Genomic DNA, 14,506 nt, shown 5'->3' on the forward strand with positions numbered 1-14,506 from the left:
TGCTCCTGTTACTGTTGGTTGGCCTGGCTTTTTATTTCATCAAAAGGTGAGAAACCATCCTTGAATCTGCTGTGCATCCCCTACCCTGTCCTTCCCCAGGGCCTCCTCTCTACCTGCTGCATGGGGACATTCTCCTTCACTCAGGTGAACACATACACTGCCTTCAGACATTTCAATATGTTGCTCCTCATTTTGCAGCAAAGTCCCTTCCTTTTTGCAAAGCCCCTTTGTTTCTGACAGAGCAGACTGCAGGTTCTGCTGGAGGTTGAGATAACAGCAGTGAATCCTGGATGATGCTGGGCATGTCAGTGTAAGGGCCATCAGTGGTACTGACAACATGCTGTGCTGGGAGAGCAGAAAGCTGAAGGTGTGTGGCACACAACAGATGATGCTGTGGCCACAGGGAAGAGCTCCTCCTTGGAGCAGGAGGGAAATGACAGACACCTTAGGATTCCCTTGGTGGGAAACACCTTCCATGTTATAACATGACACCACTTTAAATAATAACTTGGTGTTCCCTAACGTGGTCAGGAGGCAAACAGCAGCTGAACACTCAGGCTGTACGTCTGTCTGAAATAAATGTTACAGTGGATGGGTTATTTAACCAGCCCAGGTGATTTATTTTTATTAATTTTCACTGTTCTTCTTTCAGCACTGGTTAAGGGGCTGATGTGCAAGAGTTAGAAATGAGGGAATTTCTTAGAATACATTTGGGGAATAGAAAACCAAGTATATATATATAATTATTTTTTTAAAATAATTTTTTAAATAGCCTAAGTCAGATTTAGGGAAGCTCTTTCAGAAACCAAGGTGGTTTTAAGTTAATGTACACGTGCCAGGGAATAGCAGCTGTTCTGCTCCTGTTTTCTCTGAAATGTTGACAGAGACATTAGGAAACTGTGCCTGCTAAGTGCATGTCATCCAGCCTCTTCTTTTCAAAGCTGAGGTGCAGATTAGCTACCTTGTGCAAAAGAGCAGAGCAACTGATCTTGGGTTTTTCTTCATCTGTTGCTTTTCAGACATCCCCAAAATTACACCAACATAGAAATGAATGACTGTGGGCAGATGGCAGCAGACTTCTAATGATCCCGGACACAGCTGGGTCTGACAGCCCTGAGGCCAGGGATGTGTCTCAGGAGGGCAGAGGGGGTGTCCAGCTCCCCCAGGCACTGGGGCTGCTGCACAGACCTGCCAAATGCCAGGTGCACACCTACCTCTACATCTGTGCACGTGTCTACAGCTCTGTGTGTCTGTGTACAAACACACGAACTGGGTTTTACCCTTCTTAATTTTTACCTTGGACTCAAGACCTCAGAACAGGCTGGGGACTCCTCGTAGGCACAGGCAGAAGCCTGCTTGGCTAATACAGAGGAAGGACATGCTCTGCGTCCTCTCGGGATTCACTGCTGGGTGATGAGCCAAGGCCACCCCCATCAGACCTTTCCTCCCAGCAGGCAAGGCCAGTCTCTGGTCCTTCTGGACTACACTGCTCAGTGAGGGTGTAGGGTATGCCCAGCCTCTGCCCTGGAGGGAGGCCTGCTGAAATAGGGAGATTGCACAACCTCCCAGCAGAATCCCCCTGGAAGAGGCAGCCACCTTGCAGTTACAGTGGGAGAGGACACAGACCCCTGATCCTCTTGGAGACCCTATGCAGATCCTTTGTAACCCATTGGCTTTTCCCCTCTCACACCCACCCCTGTACCCCTATAAGATCTAGCTCTCTGCCCCTGTGGGATCAGAGAACTCATCCCTGGCCTCCCCTTCGTGGGGTGTGGGCTAATAAAGCTGCCCCATGCAGAACTGCTCTCTGAGCCTCCCATCTCTCTCCTCCTGGTCTGGCCTGGGGTTTGCCTCGCAGAGCAAGAGCTGGAATCACTCCCACTGAATCACTACAGAGCTGGCAGCCTGCTGAGACAGGCACCCCCTGGGAAGGCACCCCGGCGGCCGAGGGATCGCTGCAGACCTCTGGGGGGCTGTTCCTTCGGGGACACTCTCGCTGGAGCTGCCACGGCTTCCTGGGTCTGAGCCACAGACCCCATCCTGGCTGCTTCATGAGGGCACATCAGCCTCCCCTGCGCCCCTCTGGTCCAGGCAAGGGGGTTCTCAGCATCATGCCCTGCTCTGCAAGAGCAGCTCTGCACCACCAGCAGCCTGCTCTAGGGACAGCCCTTTCTGCTGGGGATCACAACCAGGAGGGTGTCCTGCCCAGGAAAATGGGTTAGAGGAGAGCTGAACACCCACTTAATCAGCTCCTGCCCAGAAGCAACTCTTACTGGTATGGTCCCGCCCATATTTTGCCAGACAGTGGGCAGCAGCAGTACCAGACTCCAGATCTGCTGAGTTTGTGGGGTGGAGGGTGGAATCTGCTCAGTAAAAGATTGTTTCCTACACAGTCTGCTCTATCCCTAACGGTGCAGCAGCTGATGCCAGGCTCCAACAACAGCCTTCATGTGTGGAGTGCTGGTCTCACCTCATGGGTTTCCGCACCCTGTGGTTCCATGCATGGTGATAGCGACCCAGACAGATCCAGCCTGCGCACTGGTTGGGTGAGGGGGTAGAGAAAACGCAGATACTGATCCCACACTGGTTCTGCACCATGGTGTAGACAGATTTTTACTGAACAAGGTTCTGTGGAGGGGAGGGCAGGATGGATCATCATGGCATTGACCTTCATGAGAAGGAAGCCTCAGGTTTCCTTGGAGTCCCACCTCCCTGCTGTGTCTGTCTTAGCTGCATCTTCTCCTTGCAGGCAACTGCCTTCTGCTGAGGTCCATGGGCCCAGCCAGCTCCAGTGCCAGCCAGGATGAGCAGCACAGGAGGAGCAAGGCCTCAGCCTCTTGTGCCAGGCAGCCCCTTCCAGTCAGCAGGGCTGGGAACATGAGGCACCAGGGACCTTCTCTGCTGGGTGCGGCATGCAATCCTTGGGCAGCCTCTGAGAAATGGTTCTTCGTTCCAGCTCCATCGTGCCATGAGCGCAGCACTGCTGGAGCACACAGGCCTTGCGGGAGCTCAGATCAGCTCCATCTTAAACTGGCTGAAGTTGGGCATGGCAGGTGAGGACTCGGCCATGCTGCTGAAGGGGCCACAGGGCTGGGTGGCCGGCACAGCACCGTGGCTCACGGTGGAGCTGAGCTGCTGCAGTGTCATCAGCACCTCCTGCTGCAGCCGCTGCTGGTGCTCCTGCTGGCGTTCCAGGCGGCACTGCCGCTCCAGCACCGCCTGCAGGGCCTGGCTCAGCTTCTGCACCTCCATCTGTACAGCATCCAGCTTCTCGGCAATGGCAGGGCAGCTGGGAGCAGTGGGGGGCACTGGTCCGCCCCAAGCAAGGCTGGGATTTCCTGGACCCGCAGGGTCTGGCAGGGCAGTCTGAGTGCTGGCATCTTTGCCCTGGAATAGTGGGAGGCAGGAGAGAAGGGAATGTGAAACATTATCAGCTGCCCATCCAATGGTGTTTAACAAGAGATTTATTCTGCACTTAGCTACAAGGCTCAGAGAAAAGCTCTCAGAGAAAGCCATCACCCTGTTGCAGACCTCTAGACCTCACCATGAGCTGCACCTGAGCCCCACCCAGCCCCTGGTGCACCATGTGCTGTTAGCACGTGCTGATCCATCCTGGGTGATTGCTGCTGAATGGCAGTGGGGCTGCCCGTGCTGATGCCAAGCTTGTGTTTGCTCTCTGGAGGGACAGAAACAACATCTCCTGGATTTTGCTTTCCAGCCTTGGGTGGCTGGAAGAACCTCCTGAGCTGGTACTGACACCAAGCCTTAAAAAGAGGTTCGTGAGCTGCCGGTTTAGAGGCCAAGCCAGGCAGCAATTGGCATCTCCATGGCCAGCACCTGGCAGCCCATGGCCCCACCCCCACCCAGAGGGGCTTCCCAGATACATCCACCAAGTGCCAGGGTTAGCATTGCTGGCAAGTGCAGCTAGCAGAGGTTGGAGGGCACTCTGGGAGCCTTTCACCCCCAGAAGCCTGCCCCACCACATGGTGTAGATGCAGCAGGGGGTTGTGCAGGGCTGGCCAGATGGCAGCACCACAGCAGCTCCTGGCCAGAGCACATGGACTCTCCCATCCTGCCATCCTACCTTCTTCTGCAGGAGGATAGCCCTGTCCACAGTCTTCTTTTTCACCATCAGGGCTGAGTTCTGGGTGAGGGGTGTGCCCAGCTGTCCTCGGCTGGGCAGTGGCTGGGAGGGGGTGGCCAGGCCCCCCAGAGCAGTCCCCGGAGTCAGGGGTGTGCCTGTGGAGCTGTCATCACCTGCAAGAACAGAGAGAGAAACACCTCAAAACGAGGCCCTTGGGGGGGTCTCCAGTGGGGAATGAGGCCCTTTCCCAAGCCCAGCAGTGGCAGGGAGTGGCCATAGTGAACCCCAGCAGGGCCAGGCCTTACCATTCCCAGGGGCCAGCCCCACAGGCAGGGCGTCCCCAAGCTGCCCACCGTCCTTGTAGAGCGAGGCCACACTGACAATCTGGATGCCCTCCTTGGTGTCCTGGCCGCCAGTGGAGCAGGGCGCCCGGCTGCCCGTAGGATCCCCGGTGGGCACTGCAGGGTGCTGGGTGCCCAGCAGCCTGGGGGGCTCAGCCTCATGCCCCTGCAGCGGGGGCCAGGGCTGGTCCCCATCCCAGCCAGCTGCCGCTGATCCCGGCTCCACGCTCTTCCTCTTGAGGAAGAGGTACACGGCCTGCGGCGTCACCCGGATGTCATCCAGCTCCAGCACCTTCTTGATCTTGCGGAAGCTCAGGCCAGCCCTGCGCAGCTCCACGATCCTCCTCTTGGCATGGTCATCCAGCCGGCCCATTGCTGCTGGGACCCTCCTGTGCCCGGCACCTACATGCCTGGAGTGCGGCCGTGGTGGGGACGCTGGCACCCCCCAGGCAGCTCTATGCCCCGTGATGGTGCTCAGGCTCAGCTGGTGCTTGCTGCCAGGCTGCTGGCCCTTGCCCTGTGTCCATGTGGTGCCATCCCCAGCAGTGACACGGTTCCCAGATGGAAAGGGTGAGGGAGGTGGCTCTTCCCACTGGAGTGAATAATGGACAGCCCCAAGCCTGTCCCTCGCTCACGCAGAGCCCCTTTAGAGAGAGGGGTCCAGCTCGGTCCCCCAGTCTGCCAAGGGCACAGAGGATGGTGACAGGCTTGGCTCTGCCCAGTGTCCCAAACTGGACATCAATCCCACCCTGCCAGCAGTACAGTGAGGAATCAGAAGCAGTCAGGATCCCGAGCAGCTGCTCAGTGTCCCAGGAAGCCTTGTGCGAGTCCTGGCAAGTGATGGTTTATGGCATGGGGCTGGCAGGACCCCTTTGTGTTTCCCTGGTGGCCCAGAAGGTCACGGCGAGCAGAACTGTAGAAACTCCACGTGGGAACTGCTGGTGCTGCAGAGCCTGCCCTTGGGTCTGGAGACAGCACCGTCCTGTACCTTTGGGAGAAGCAAATGCAACCACTGATACACCCGATGTAAAGAAGGCACAACTGTAACTGTAAGGGCTGCACCTCCTGTGCCTCCCCTCTCACACCAGGCACACGCCTGTACCACACAGAGATATACCTATCTATGTCTATACATGCACGTGTGTGCGTCTACACAACTATGGTGGAGGGTTTTTTCCACTTTCTACCAAATTCCTTAATCTGCAGGCGTTTCTTGGACACTCATTGCTGCAGCTGCTCCCTAAAGGACATACTTTGGGGTTTCACTTCACTAAAATAAATGTCTTCCAAGAATTCCCAGAAGGCAGCAAAACACTCTTCCGGTTAGAGACTACCTCAAGTGGCTGCTGCAAAGCAGATGTGATAGAGGAACCTTTTCCAAATCACACTTCCCAAGGCACACGTGGATCTTAAAAAAGATGATAATGTGTTTTGTTGGCCAAGGAGGCACAGAGACTACTGGACATCAGCTTCAGGGAGAAATGGAGTCACTTAATTTGACAGAGGAGTTTGCCCCTCTGCATCTTACTTGTTCCATGGCAAAAGAAAGAGACATTAGCTCCAGAGATGTAGGCTGTACTTTGATCCAGCTCTGTTTATGTCTGAAGGCTCCCCAATGCCCTGCTGTGTGCATTAGGGACCTTGTAGATAAGAGCTAGGGGAGTGGATATTGGAAAACAGACATCCTTGGATGCAGACACTACAATTGCAGAGCAAGAGCAAAAGGTCAGAAATTTTCAACCTTCCCCATGTCAAGGGAAGATGCTCCAAGGAGACCACCACCTTGAAACTGCAGTTACGAGGAGCTTGAGCCCTGGCAATATACTCTGCCCTCCTCCCAGAGTGTCTCCAGACATGGCTAGAGGACACTGGAGTATCTGAGCAGTTGGTGACAGAAACATGTAATTTACATAAATGCCAGGAAAGCCAACAGCCACAGCTGCAGCCTTCACCCAGCTGCCGCAGGGAAGATGAGGGGAGCACCTTGGAGAAGCACCAACTTCACACTGCATCTCCTCCAGCTCCCTCTCCACTGAAGATGTTGCTCTCTGTGTACCATCCCCAGGTCCCAAATCCCTCCTTTATCACATGCTCACCAGCTTCAGCCCTCCCCCAGCCCTCCACTGAGGTCCCACCACCCTGCCCTGCTTTCCTGGGCATGGGGAAAGTTCATGGGAGGCACAGACCATCCCTGCCCTGCTAACCCCTGATAAGCTCAGCATTCCCAACTCACAGTGTTCCCCCAGAACCCCCCATTTGTTGGAGGGGCAGCAGGATGAGGAGTATGGCCAGGATGGCTTCAGGGCAGCAGAGCATGGCTGCGGACAGCAGCTGCACGGAGATACCATCAATGCTCAAGGCTTCACCCAGGCTCCTTATCCTTCAAGAACAGCACTTGCCTCTGCAGCAGGGCTTTAAAAAAACATCTATTTACTAATCAGAGGTAGACCAAGACCTGGAAAGCCATTTCAGAGACGATACTGTGAAGAAGGCTGGGGGTCAGAACCCAGCAGGTGAGCAGGAGATGCAGGAGACAAGTGCAGGCAGAAGTACAGGTCAAAATCCAGCTCCAGCCCTGCTCACTTACACCTTGAGGGAAAACAAAGTGCACAACAGCTGCTCTACCCCTGTCAGGTAGGGGAAAAGGGTTACCAGTGAAAGCAACATAAGTGTATTCCATGAAATACAGTATTCCAGCAATTTCCTCCAAATCACAGAATCACAGAATTTCCATCTAGGTTGGAAAATACCTCTGAGATCAAGTGCAACCTTTGCCTGATCACCACCTTGTCAATTAGACCATGGCACTAAGTGCCACATCCAGTCTTTTCTTGAACACCTCCAGGGACGGTGATTCCATCACCTCCCTGGGCAGCCCACTCCAATGCCTGACAACCCTTCCTGTGAAGAAATTCTTCCTGATGTCCAACCTGACTCCTCCCCCAGCTCAGCCTGAGGCTATGTCTTTGTCCCATCCCTAGCTCACTGGGAGAAGAAGCCTTTCAGGTAGTTGTAGAGAGTGATAAGGTTACCCTTGAGCCTCCTTTTCTCCAGGCTAAACAACCCCAGCTCCCTCAACCATTCCTCATAAGATTTATCCTCTAGACCCTTCCCCAGCTTCACTGCCCTTCTCTGGACTCGCTCCAGCACCTCACTGTTTCTCCTGATTTGAGGAATCCAGAATGGTTTGGGTGGGAAGGCACCTTAAAGCTCATCCCATGCCACCCCCTGCCCTGGCCAGGGACACCTTCCACTATCCCAAGCTGCTCCAAGCCCTGTCCAACCTGGCCTTGGGCACTTCCAGGGATCCAGGGGCAGCCACACCTTTTCTGGGAAACCTGTGCCAGGGCCACCCCACCCTCACAGGGAAGAATTTCTTCCTAAAATCCCATCTAAACCTACTCTCTGACAGTTTGAAGCCATTCCCCCTTGTCCTATCTCTACATGTCCTTGTAAAAAGCATCTCTTCATCTTCCTTGGAAGCTCCCTTCAAGTACTGGAAGGCCAAGTCATAAGATCCCACAGTCAGCCTTTGCAACAGCCTGGCCTGCCTCCATCTCTACTTGTAACTTCATTTATCCAGGTCTTGCTGCAAACTCACAGTTTTCCTGTACTAAATGTGCTCCCCATTTCCACACTGAGTCCATCACCTTCTACTCTTTCTCCCTCTCCAGAGGGTATTTTCCCCAAGGAGCTGCAACCTGTGCTATGCACACACCTTACCAACTCACACATTCACAAACAGAGATGAGACCTTTACACTCACCTGGCCTTCAAGGCATTCTTTACTCTCCAATAATTTTTGCACAAGGAAAAACAAAAATCAATTCAATGAGAGGGAAAGATTCAGGGATTTTCCTAGACCTGTGACTGATGGAGTTCCTTTCACTTTCCAGGGCCAGGCTGGGAGTGAGATGGTTGCTCTGAAGGTTTCTTACACCACTCAGGAAAAGTTAATTCCAGTGGTGGTTTTGCAGGAGGATAGGGAAAGGGAGCACATCCATGGAAGAAAATTCACAGCAATTGTGTGAGCTCACCCTCTTCCTCTAACGCTCTCCATTTCTGTGGATATCAGGAACACAGAGAGGTTTCGTCTCCTCCAGAAAGTCCCTGAAACAGTCTCATCTGGACTGACTCAGCCTTTGCTATTTCTAAAATAGAGCAGCACCAAAAAGTTGACTTGATTTGGCATTTCCATATGAAGACCAGGTGCCATGAGCTGAGGGTGGGCAACAAAAGTCCCCTGTTCCGAAATCCTGCTTGCCTCCACCTCCCTGGCTGTCACACTGTGTCCCAGCCACAGCTGCAAGTCCTTTGGCAAAACCACATTCTGCAGCCATACGTTGTTCCCCTGCAAGCTGCAATGGCTCCTCATGGTCTCAAAGTGTCTTCCCCCCACACGCACCCCTTGTGTTTTACAGTGGGATGGGTATCCCAGGGGGAAGATGCAGTGACTGGAATACCCAGCTTACAGTTCCAATCAGAGAGGGCTGTCATGCAGCACCACAGGCTACAAGTTTTGCCCTTTGGTGGGTTGGCTTCCGAGACCTTACACAGCCAGCTGGACATATGCTTTTGTCTGAGCAGATGCATGCCTTGTTGTACCACCATGCCTGCAAAAGGAATTTTGCTCCAGCCTGCCAATTTAGGTGTCTGTCCAAATTTCAGATTAGCCACCCTTTCTTCAGCTGCTGCCGAACACTTGCAATGCCTGAAGTCTTTATGAACTTAGTTGTAGATGGGAAAGCTCCTTTACCCAGGTATTGCTGCTGGTAATGCTCTATTCCATGATTCTGCATGCAGCTACATCCACAGAAACACAGCCCAGAGCCTGGAGCAGCCTTCTCATCACCGGGATTGTTTCCTTAGTTTCCATACTCTCTGGCCCAGATGGTATTACACACAAAAATGAAACAGCCTCAAGAGAGAAAGAGAAAGAAGGCAGCATGTCCCAGACTTCCTTTCAGAGCAGAGTGGATTTAAGGTCTAAAAAAGAGGAAGAGCATGAATCCAAATTTCCTACAAGTCACGTGATGTAACCACTAGCCTTAGGCCCAGCAGGCTTTTCCTCTGCACAACTTGTTCCTGTGCTCCTGCAAGCCCCCACTCCAGGAGGTGAACCTGAGAGAGAGGAATTCCCCAGTATCCAACCTGCAAGTCCTCGGGGTAGAGCTCCCCCACCTGCCTGCCCATCCATCCCCAGCCACTGCCACCTGTCTCTCCACAGTTCTTCTGAAGCCCTGATTACCTGGCTCTGAATGCCAAATTCCCCAAGACTGAAACATTAGTTGTGTGACCACGGAGTTGGCTCATGTCTGGGAAGATTGACTTCTCCCTTTCGTCTCACAGCTTCTCTTGGACACAGGCAGTTTCACCCTTGAGGGGTACAAGCAAAGCTGCTTCCAGAATTCATGCTGGGGTAAAGCAAGGAAGAGCTAATCCTCCAACAGACATGGCACAGGTAACTGTGCTACCCTGGGGTTGTGTTTTCTCAAAGGCTGTTTTAGCTGCACCACAGCACGCCCATGGCCAGCCTGGCCCACGAGATGGAACAGTCTTGGAAAGATGGAGGTATTTATGTACAGATGGGCTTAACCAGAGCAACAAGCTCCCATCCACCATTTCAGGAGCAGCACAGCCATGGGGCAGCAGGTACAGAGGTGGAGCAACAGGTTTCACCAGAGAGACAAATTGCTGATGCTGAGAACAGATGTGATTGAAGTAGAGGAAGGAGTGAGAGAAGCAAAAGCTGTGACCCACAGGGAGCATGAAGATACAGAGCAAGAAGATACAGCTAATTTCGTCTGGTTTCAGCAATTGAAAACAGACACTTTATGTTGTTAACATCCCAAAGCACATTGAGCTCAAGGGTTTGCTGGGCTGCAGAGAGTGCAGAATTACTCCTGCCCTGAGAAGGTCCATCTAAGATATGATGAACAAAGCTGGATGTGGCTATGTCTCTTTCCTTTCAACTCTCTTTGTGCAAGGCCAGTGTACCAGGGCATGGGAAACAGTTTACCTCATTCACAATGGATTCAGCATTGCCAAAAGGGGACTGATCCTCATGGACCTTGTAAAGAGACACAAGCCAAATCTGTCAGATCTGGGCCTTGTGACTAATAACAGCTCAACAAGGTTCTCTTGCCCACACTTTCCTTTGCATCTGATTTGCAGACCTCCTTCTCAGACCCCCAGCACACCCTGGGAAGCTGGAGAAGCTGCAAGCAGCTGGGGAGGGACATTCATCCATCTTGTTTGGTATTGTTGTTTTCCCACAGTGTTCTGAACAGCTGCTGCAAAAACTGGCAAGACAAGTCCTTTTTTTCACTCTGCATCAGCTTGGAGGGGAAAAAATTACTAAAATCATCGCCCTGAAGCACAGGGAGGACAGTGCTGGTTTACATGGGATTCAGATATGGATTCAGACAGCAAGTAGTATATCGAGTAGAGCAATGGTATTGTGGAAGGAGTGAGTCTGCCAGGAATGCCCAAATCCTCACCCTGTAGAGAACTGTGCTCTGAACACAGCCATGTGTCCATGGGCAGGACAATCCTCCACTGGGCTTCCTGCCCTCCAGATCCTGCTCCAGAGCCTGCCTGGCACAGCTTGGAAGGGATATGGATAGTTCTTGGCTATTCATGCAGAGAACAGTTTTACTGCTGTAGGGATAGACTGGGAAGTCTTGGCTTTGCGGAGACAGGTAATCAGAAAGGGCTCACAGAATCACAGAATATCCCAAGTTGGAAGGGACCCACAAGGATCATCGAGTCCAACTCCTGGTCCTGCACAGGACAGCCCCAAGAATGGCAATGAGCTGGCCAAGGTGGTTCAATGGAACTTAGCTTGGAAGAAGATGAACGGTATTAGGTGTCCAGGGCTGAAATGTTGCCAAAGCAGGAAGATCTGCGCCAGGGAAAAACAGCCATTTCTCCTAGGCTGCAATGTTACTCAGTGCCACTGTTCTGTGGGATTTGCCAAGCCTTATGGAAGCAATAACGTTATCTAACAGCACTGAGTGTAGTGAGGCTGCATCCCACCTTACTTTCTTTGCAAAACTGATGAAGGAGCAGCTGTTATAGGTTTTATTAAAAGGTGATGGGTAAGATAAATTTAGATGGTGCTGCTGCTACCTGAGCCATGGTGGCTCCCCTCTGAAGGGATAACCTCAGAAGAAGATTTTAATCAAGTTGTAGTTCAGACATCAGAATAGCAGAGAGAAAGGGTTGGGTGTCTGGCCCAGGATTTGAAGTGAGCTGTTTAGAGCCCACAGCTTGGTTTGCTCTGTCATCTGCTCTGACAACTGCTTCATTCATTTCGGTTGTGCTTTCAGAGCAGCTGAGGAGCTACCCCTGCCTGGCCACACTTTAAAAATCAGATCCTCACATGGAAAATACAAAAAATTATGGTTCTACTTTAAGATTTGCAGAATGTGAACATTGAAGAAAGCTAGATCTCCACAACAGTTTTGGGGGTTGCAAAAAAAATTGTGAGTATGATGATACACATAGTTTGCTCTTGCCTCAGACAATGCCACTACAGCCTGGAGGTCACTGGGGAATACGGTATAAAGATATGGTGGGAAGATAAAGAGGGGTGTGTTGGGATGTTCAGGGGCACAGGGTAACAACACTGTGTTAGTGTTGTTAGTACTGTTACCTCATGTTTGAGGGGAGAAAAGGAACAGTATCAGGAATACTGAAAATCCTCCCTAATGATGAAAGGGTCCCAGGCCACACACCACAGAAGAGAGACACTGTATAAAATCACACTGTTTCATAGCCTTGAACAAAAAGGCTTTGCACTGGATTGACTCTTCCACAGCCCAAAACCCAGAGGTCACCTTCAACATTTTATTACCTGGTCTGACAAACTCAGCACGGTTGTGATGCTGTGTCTGGTAAAGGTCAGGTTTGTATTAAGAAATGATTTGGAGCATCCAAACATGATATTAAGAACTGTGGAGCCACAGCTTGAAGGAACAAGGCGCTTTCACAGAGCACCTGGGAAGGCCTGTGGGAGAGGAACAGGCTGGATTTTGCATCCTGGCTCCAAGATCAATCTCTGCCCTCAGACCGGACAAATTCATCAAGTATTTAGACAAGAACAATAAATGCCAAGTATCTCACTGCCCTGCCTCTACCTGTGCCTCTCTGTAAAGCATTACGCATTTCGAGTCACTGCTCTCCACAGATACAGCCCTTCCAGCAGAGAGAGCTGCACTGGCTACACCTTGAATTTCTAGTCTTTCACATGCCTGAAGAGGAAACAAAGAAATCAGTGCGAAGTGTAACACAGTGTTTATTCCTTGTGGTGAAACCAGGACATTTGACTAAGTTTAGCATTGAGCAGGTATATTCCTACAGCATCAGGGCATACAGTTGCAGGAAAACAGAGGAAAAGGGGCATCAAGGCACAGTTTTTAAGCTAAAAGCCCTGAAATACACAAATGTATGCACTGACACATGCAGGGGCAGACAGTCCTGAAGTCCTAAACCTGTTCATGGCCTAGCTACCAGTGTGCACTGCAAGAATAGCCTTAGACCTCAAGAGAGGGCCAGATGTTCAGAAACTATGGCAGATGACTCAACAGACCCTTAAGTATTTCAGCTAAATTGCTACATTCACACCCTTCTGCAGATTAGAGAGGAACTCCCAAAATCTCCTATTTTTGCTGTTCCAAATCTATATAGCTACTCAACAATGCAGCTATTGGAAATGCTCTCAACTCCCTGCAATGACAACTACGGCTGTTTCTACACATTTGGATGAAAAGTTTCCAAGTCCTCAGAGGACAAATCCCGCAACCTGCAATTCCTCTAAGGAAGTCACACAGACTGTACCCTCTGGAGCCAGACACATGTCCACCCCTACTCTCATAGAGGTGCAGAAGGAGTGACAGTCTGAACAGGGAGGCAGACCAAAGATCTTCCAGCACAGGGAAAATACCAGAATGGCTGTGGGTTGAGCCAGTGCTGCAGTGCAATCCCCACAATGCTAAGCAATGCCTGGTACAGGGTGCTCACACCTCACCATGATAAAGGAATGCCAGTGTTGCCTTGGGCAGAATGACCCACGGGTCACCTGGATCTCCGGGGGCTCAAGGAGAGCTCTCAGCAGTTGCCGCCACCACAAACCCAAAGCCAAGGAACCATTTAGACCCGAACAGGAAGGACAAATGAAGCGCCAGCTGCAAGTCGGTGCCAACACAACGCACAAGCGCCCTCAGCCTCAGGCAGCGTTTACAGACAATTAACCCCAACCCCAGAGGCATCGGAGCCGAGCAGTTCACCTGCGGAGGTGGCCGTAAACAGCCTGTCCTCAGCAGCAGCCTGGGAGTGCAGGAGGGAAGGGACAGAAAAGCACAGAAGAGCCAAAAGCAGCACTCACAAAGCTCTGTTATTTCCTCTCCTGCTCGTCCACCAACACGTGGGCAGTATCTAAAGGAGTCTGCACTTCACTAGAAAATTGCTGGGCAGGTTTCTGAGCTCAAGAAGCGGCTGGAGGACAGCATTTCAGATCGGGCATGCCACTCCCAGCTCCGACAGCGAACCTCAGCGCCGCACCAGCCCCCGCACGGCCGCGGGCCCCGGAGCCCTGTCCTGCTGCACCCTCCCTGTGCTCGCACCACTGCCAGGAGCTCCTCTCATCCTTCCCCACGCCACTCTCAGCACCCAAACCAGCTCAATGCACAGAAGCAAACGGGCAGAGCACCCACGTACAGGGACTCCCGACGGCTGCCGGGGTCCTCTCAGGCGACGGCACCAACTCGCGGCCGCGTTCTCCGGCGGCCGGGACCAGCCAGGTGCCAGCGCAGCCCGGCTCTCCCGCAGCCAACTTTCTGGGAGGCGGCTGATTGAAAAGCTCCTGCCGTCTTTGTTTGGCTGGGGCAGAGCCAGCAAGGGCTGCCGGGAAGGTCACCCAGGAGGAGACCGATGTACAGGGAGGGCGGAGCCCTTCTCGTAACCCTTTCGGGGCAGCCGCGTTCCCGGGCCGCGAGGAGCCCGTCACCTCCGGGCACGGACCCGTCCGGCCCGCCCCGGAGCACCGCCCAGGCGGGGCTGGTCACACCCGTGCCACAGG

At 52.6% G+C, this 14,506-nt stretch overlaps 1 protein-coding gene and 1 long non-coding RNA gene across 2 annotated transcripts; one reads left to right on the forward strand and one right to left on the reverse strand.

Moving 5' to 3' along the window:
• The first annotated feature begins 7 nt into the window (after positions 1-7).
• On the forward strand, positions 8-1,805 carry LOC125334313. The gene is made up of 2 exons (XR_007207113.1): positions 8-46; positions 1,020-1,805. It is a non-coding gene; the product is annotated as an uncharacterized LOC125334313 (long non-coding RNA).
• Positions 1,806-2,587: 782 nt separating this feature from the next.
• On the reverse strand, positions 2,588-14,337 carry LOC125334312. The gene is made up of 4 exons (XM_048321063.1): positions 14,146-14,337; positions 4,390-5,413; positions 4,085-4,257; positions 2,588-3,387 (listed from the first exon to the last, which is right to left on the reverse strand). Exons 2-4 carry the CDS (start codon positions 4,796-4,798, stop codon positions 3,010-3,012), a joined length of 960 nt encoding a protein of 319 aa, XP_048177020.1. The 5' UTR covers positions 4,799-5,413; positions 14,146-14,337; the 3' UTR covers positions 2,588-3,009.
• Positions 14,338-14,506: the final 169 nt, after the last annotated feature.

The sequence above is a fragment of the Corvus hawaiiensis genome, chromosome 16 (genome assembly GCF_020740725.1).
Source record: "Corvus hawaiiensis isolate bCorHaw1 chromosome 16, bCorHaw1.pri.cur, whole genome shotgun sequence".
Classification (NCBI taxonomy): Eukaryota; Metazoa; Chordata; class Aves; order Passeriformes; family Corvidae; genus Corvus; species Corvus hawaiiensis.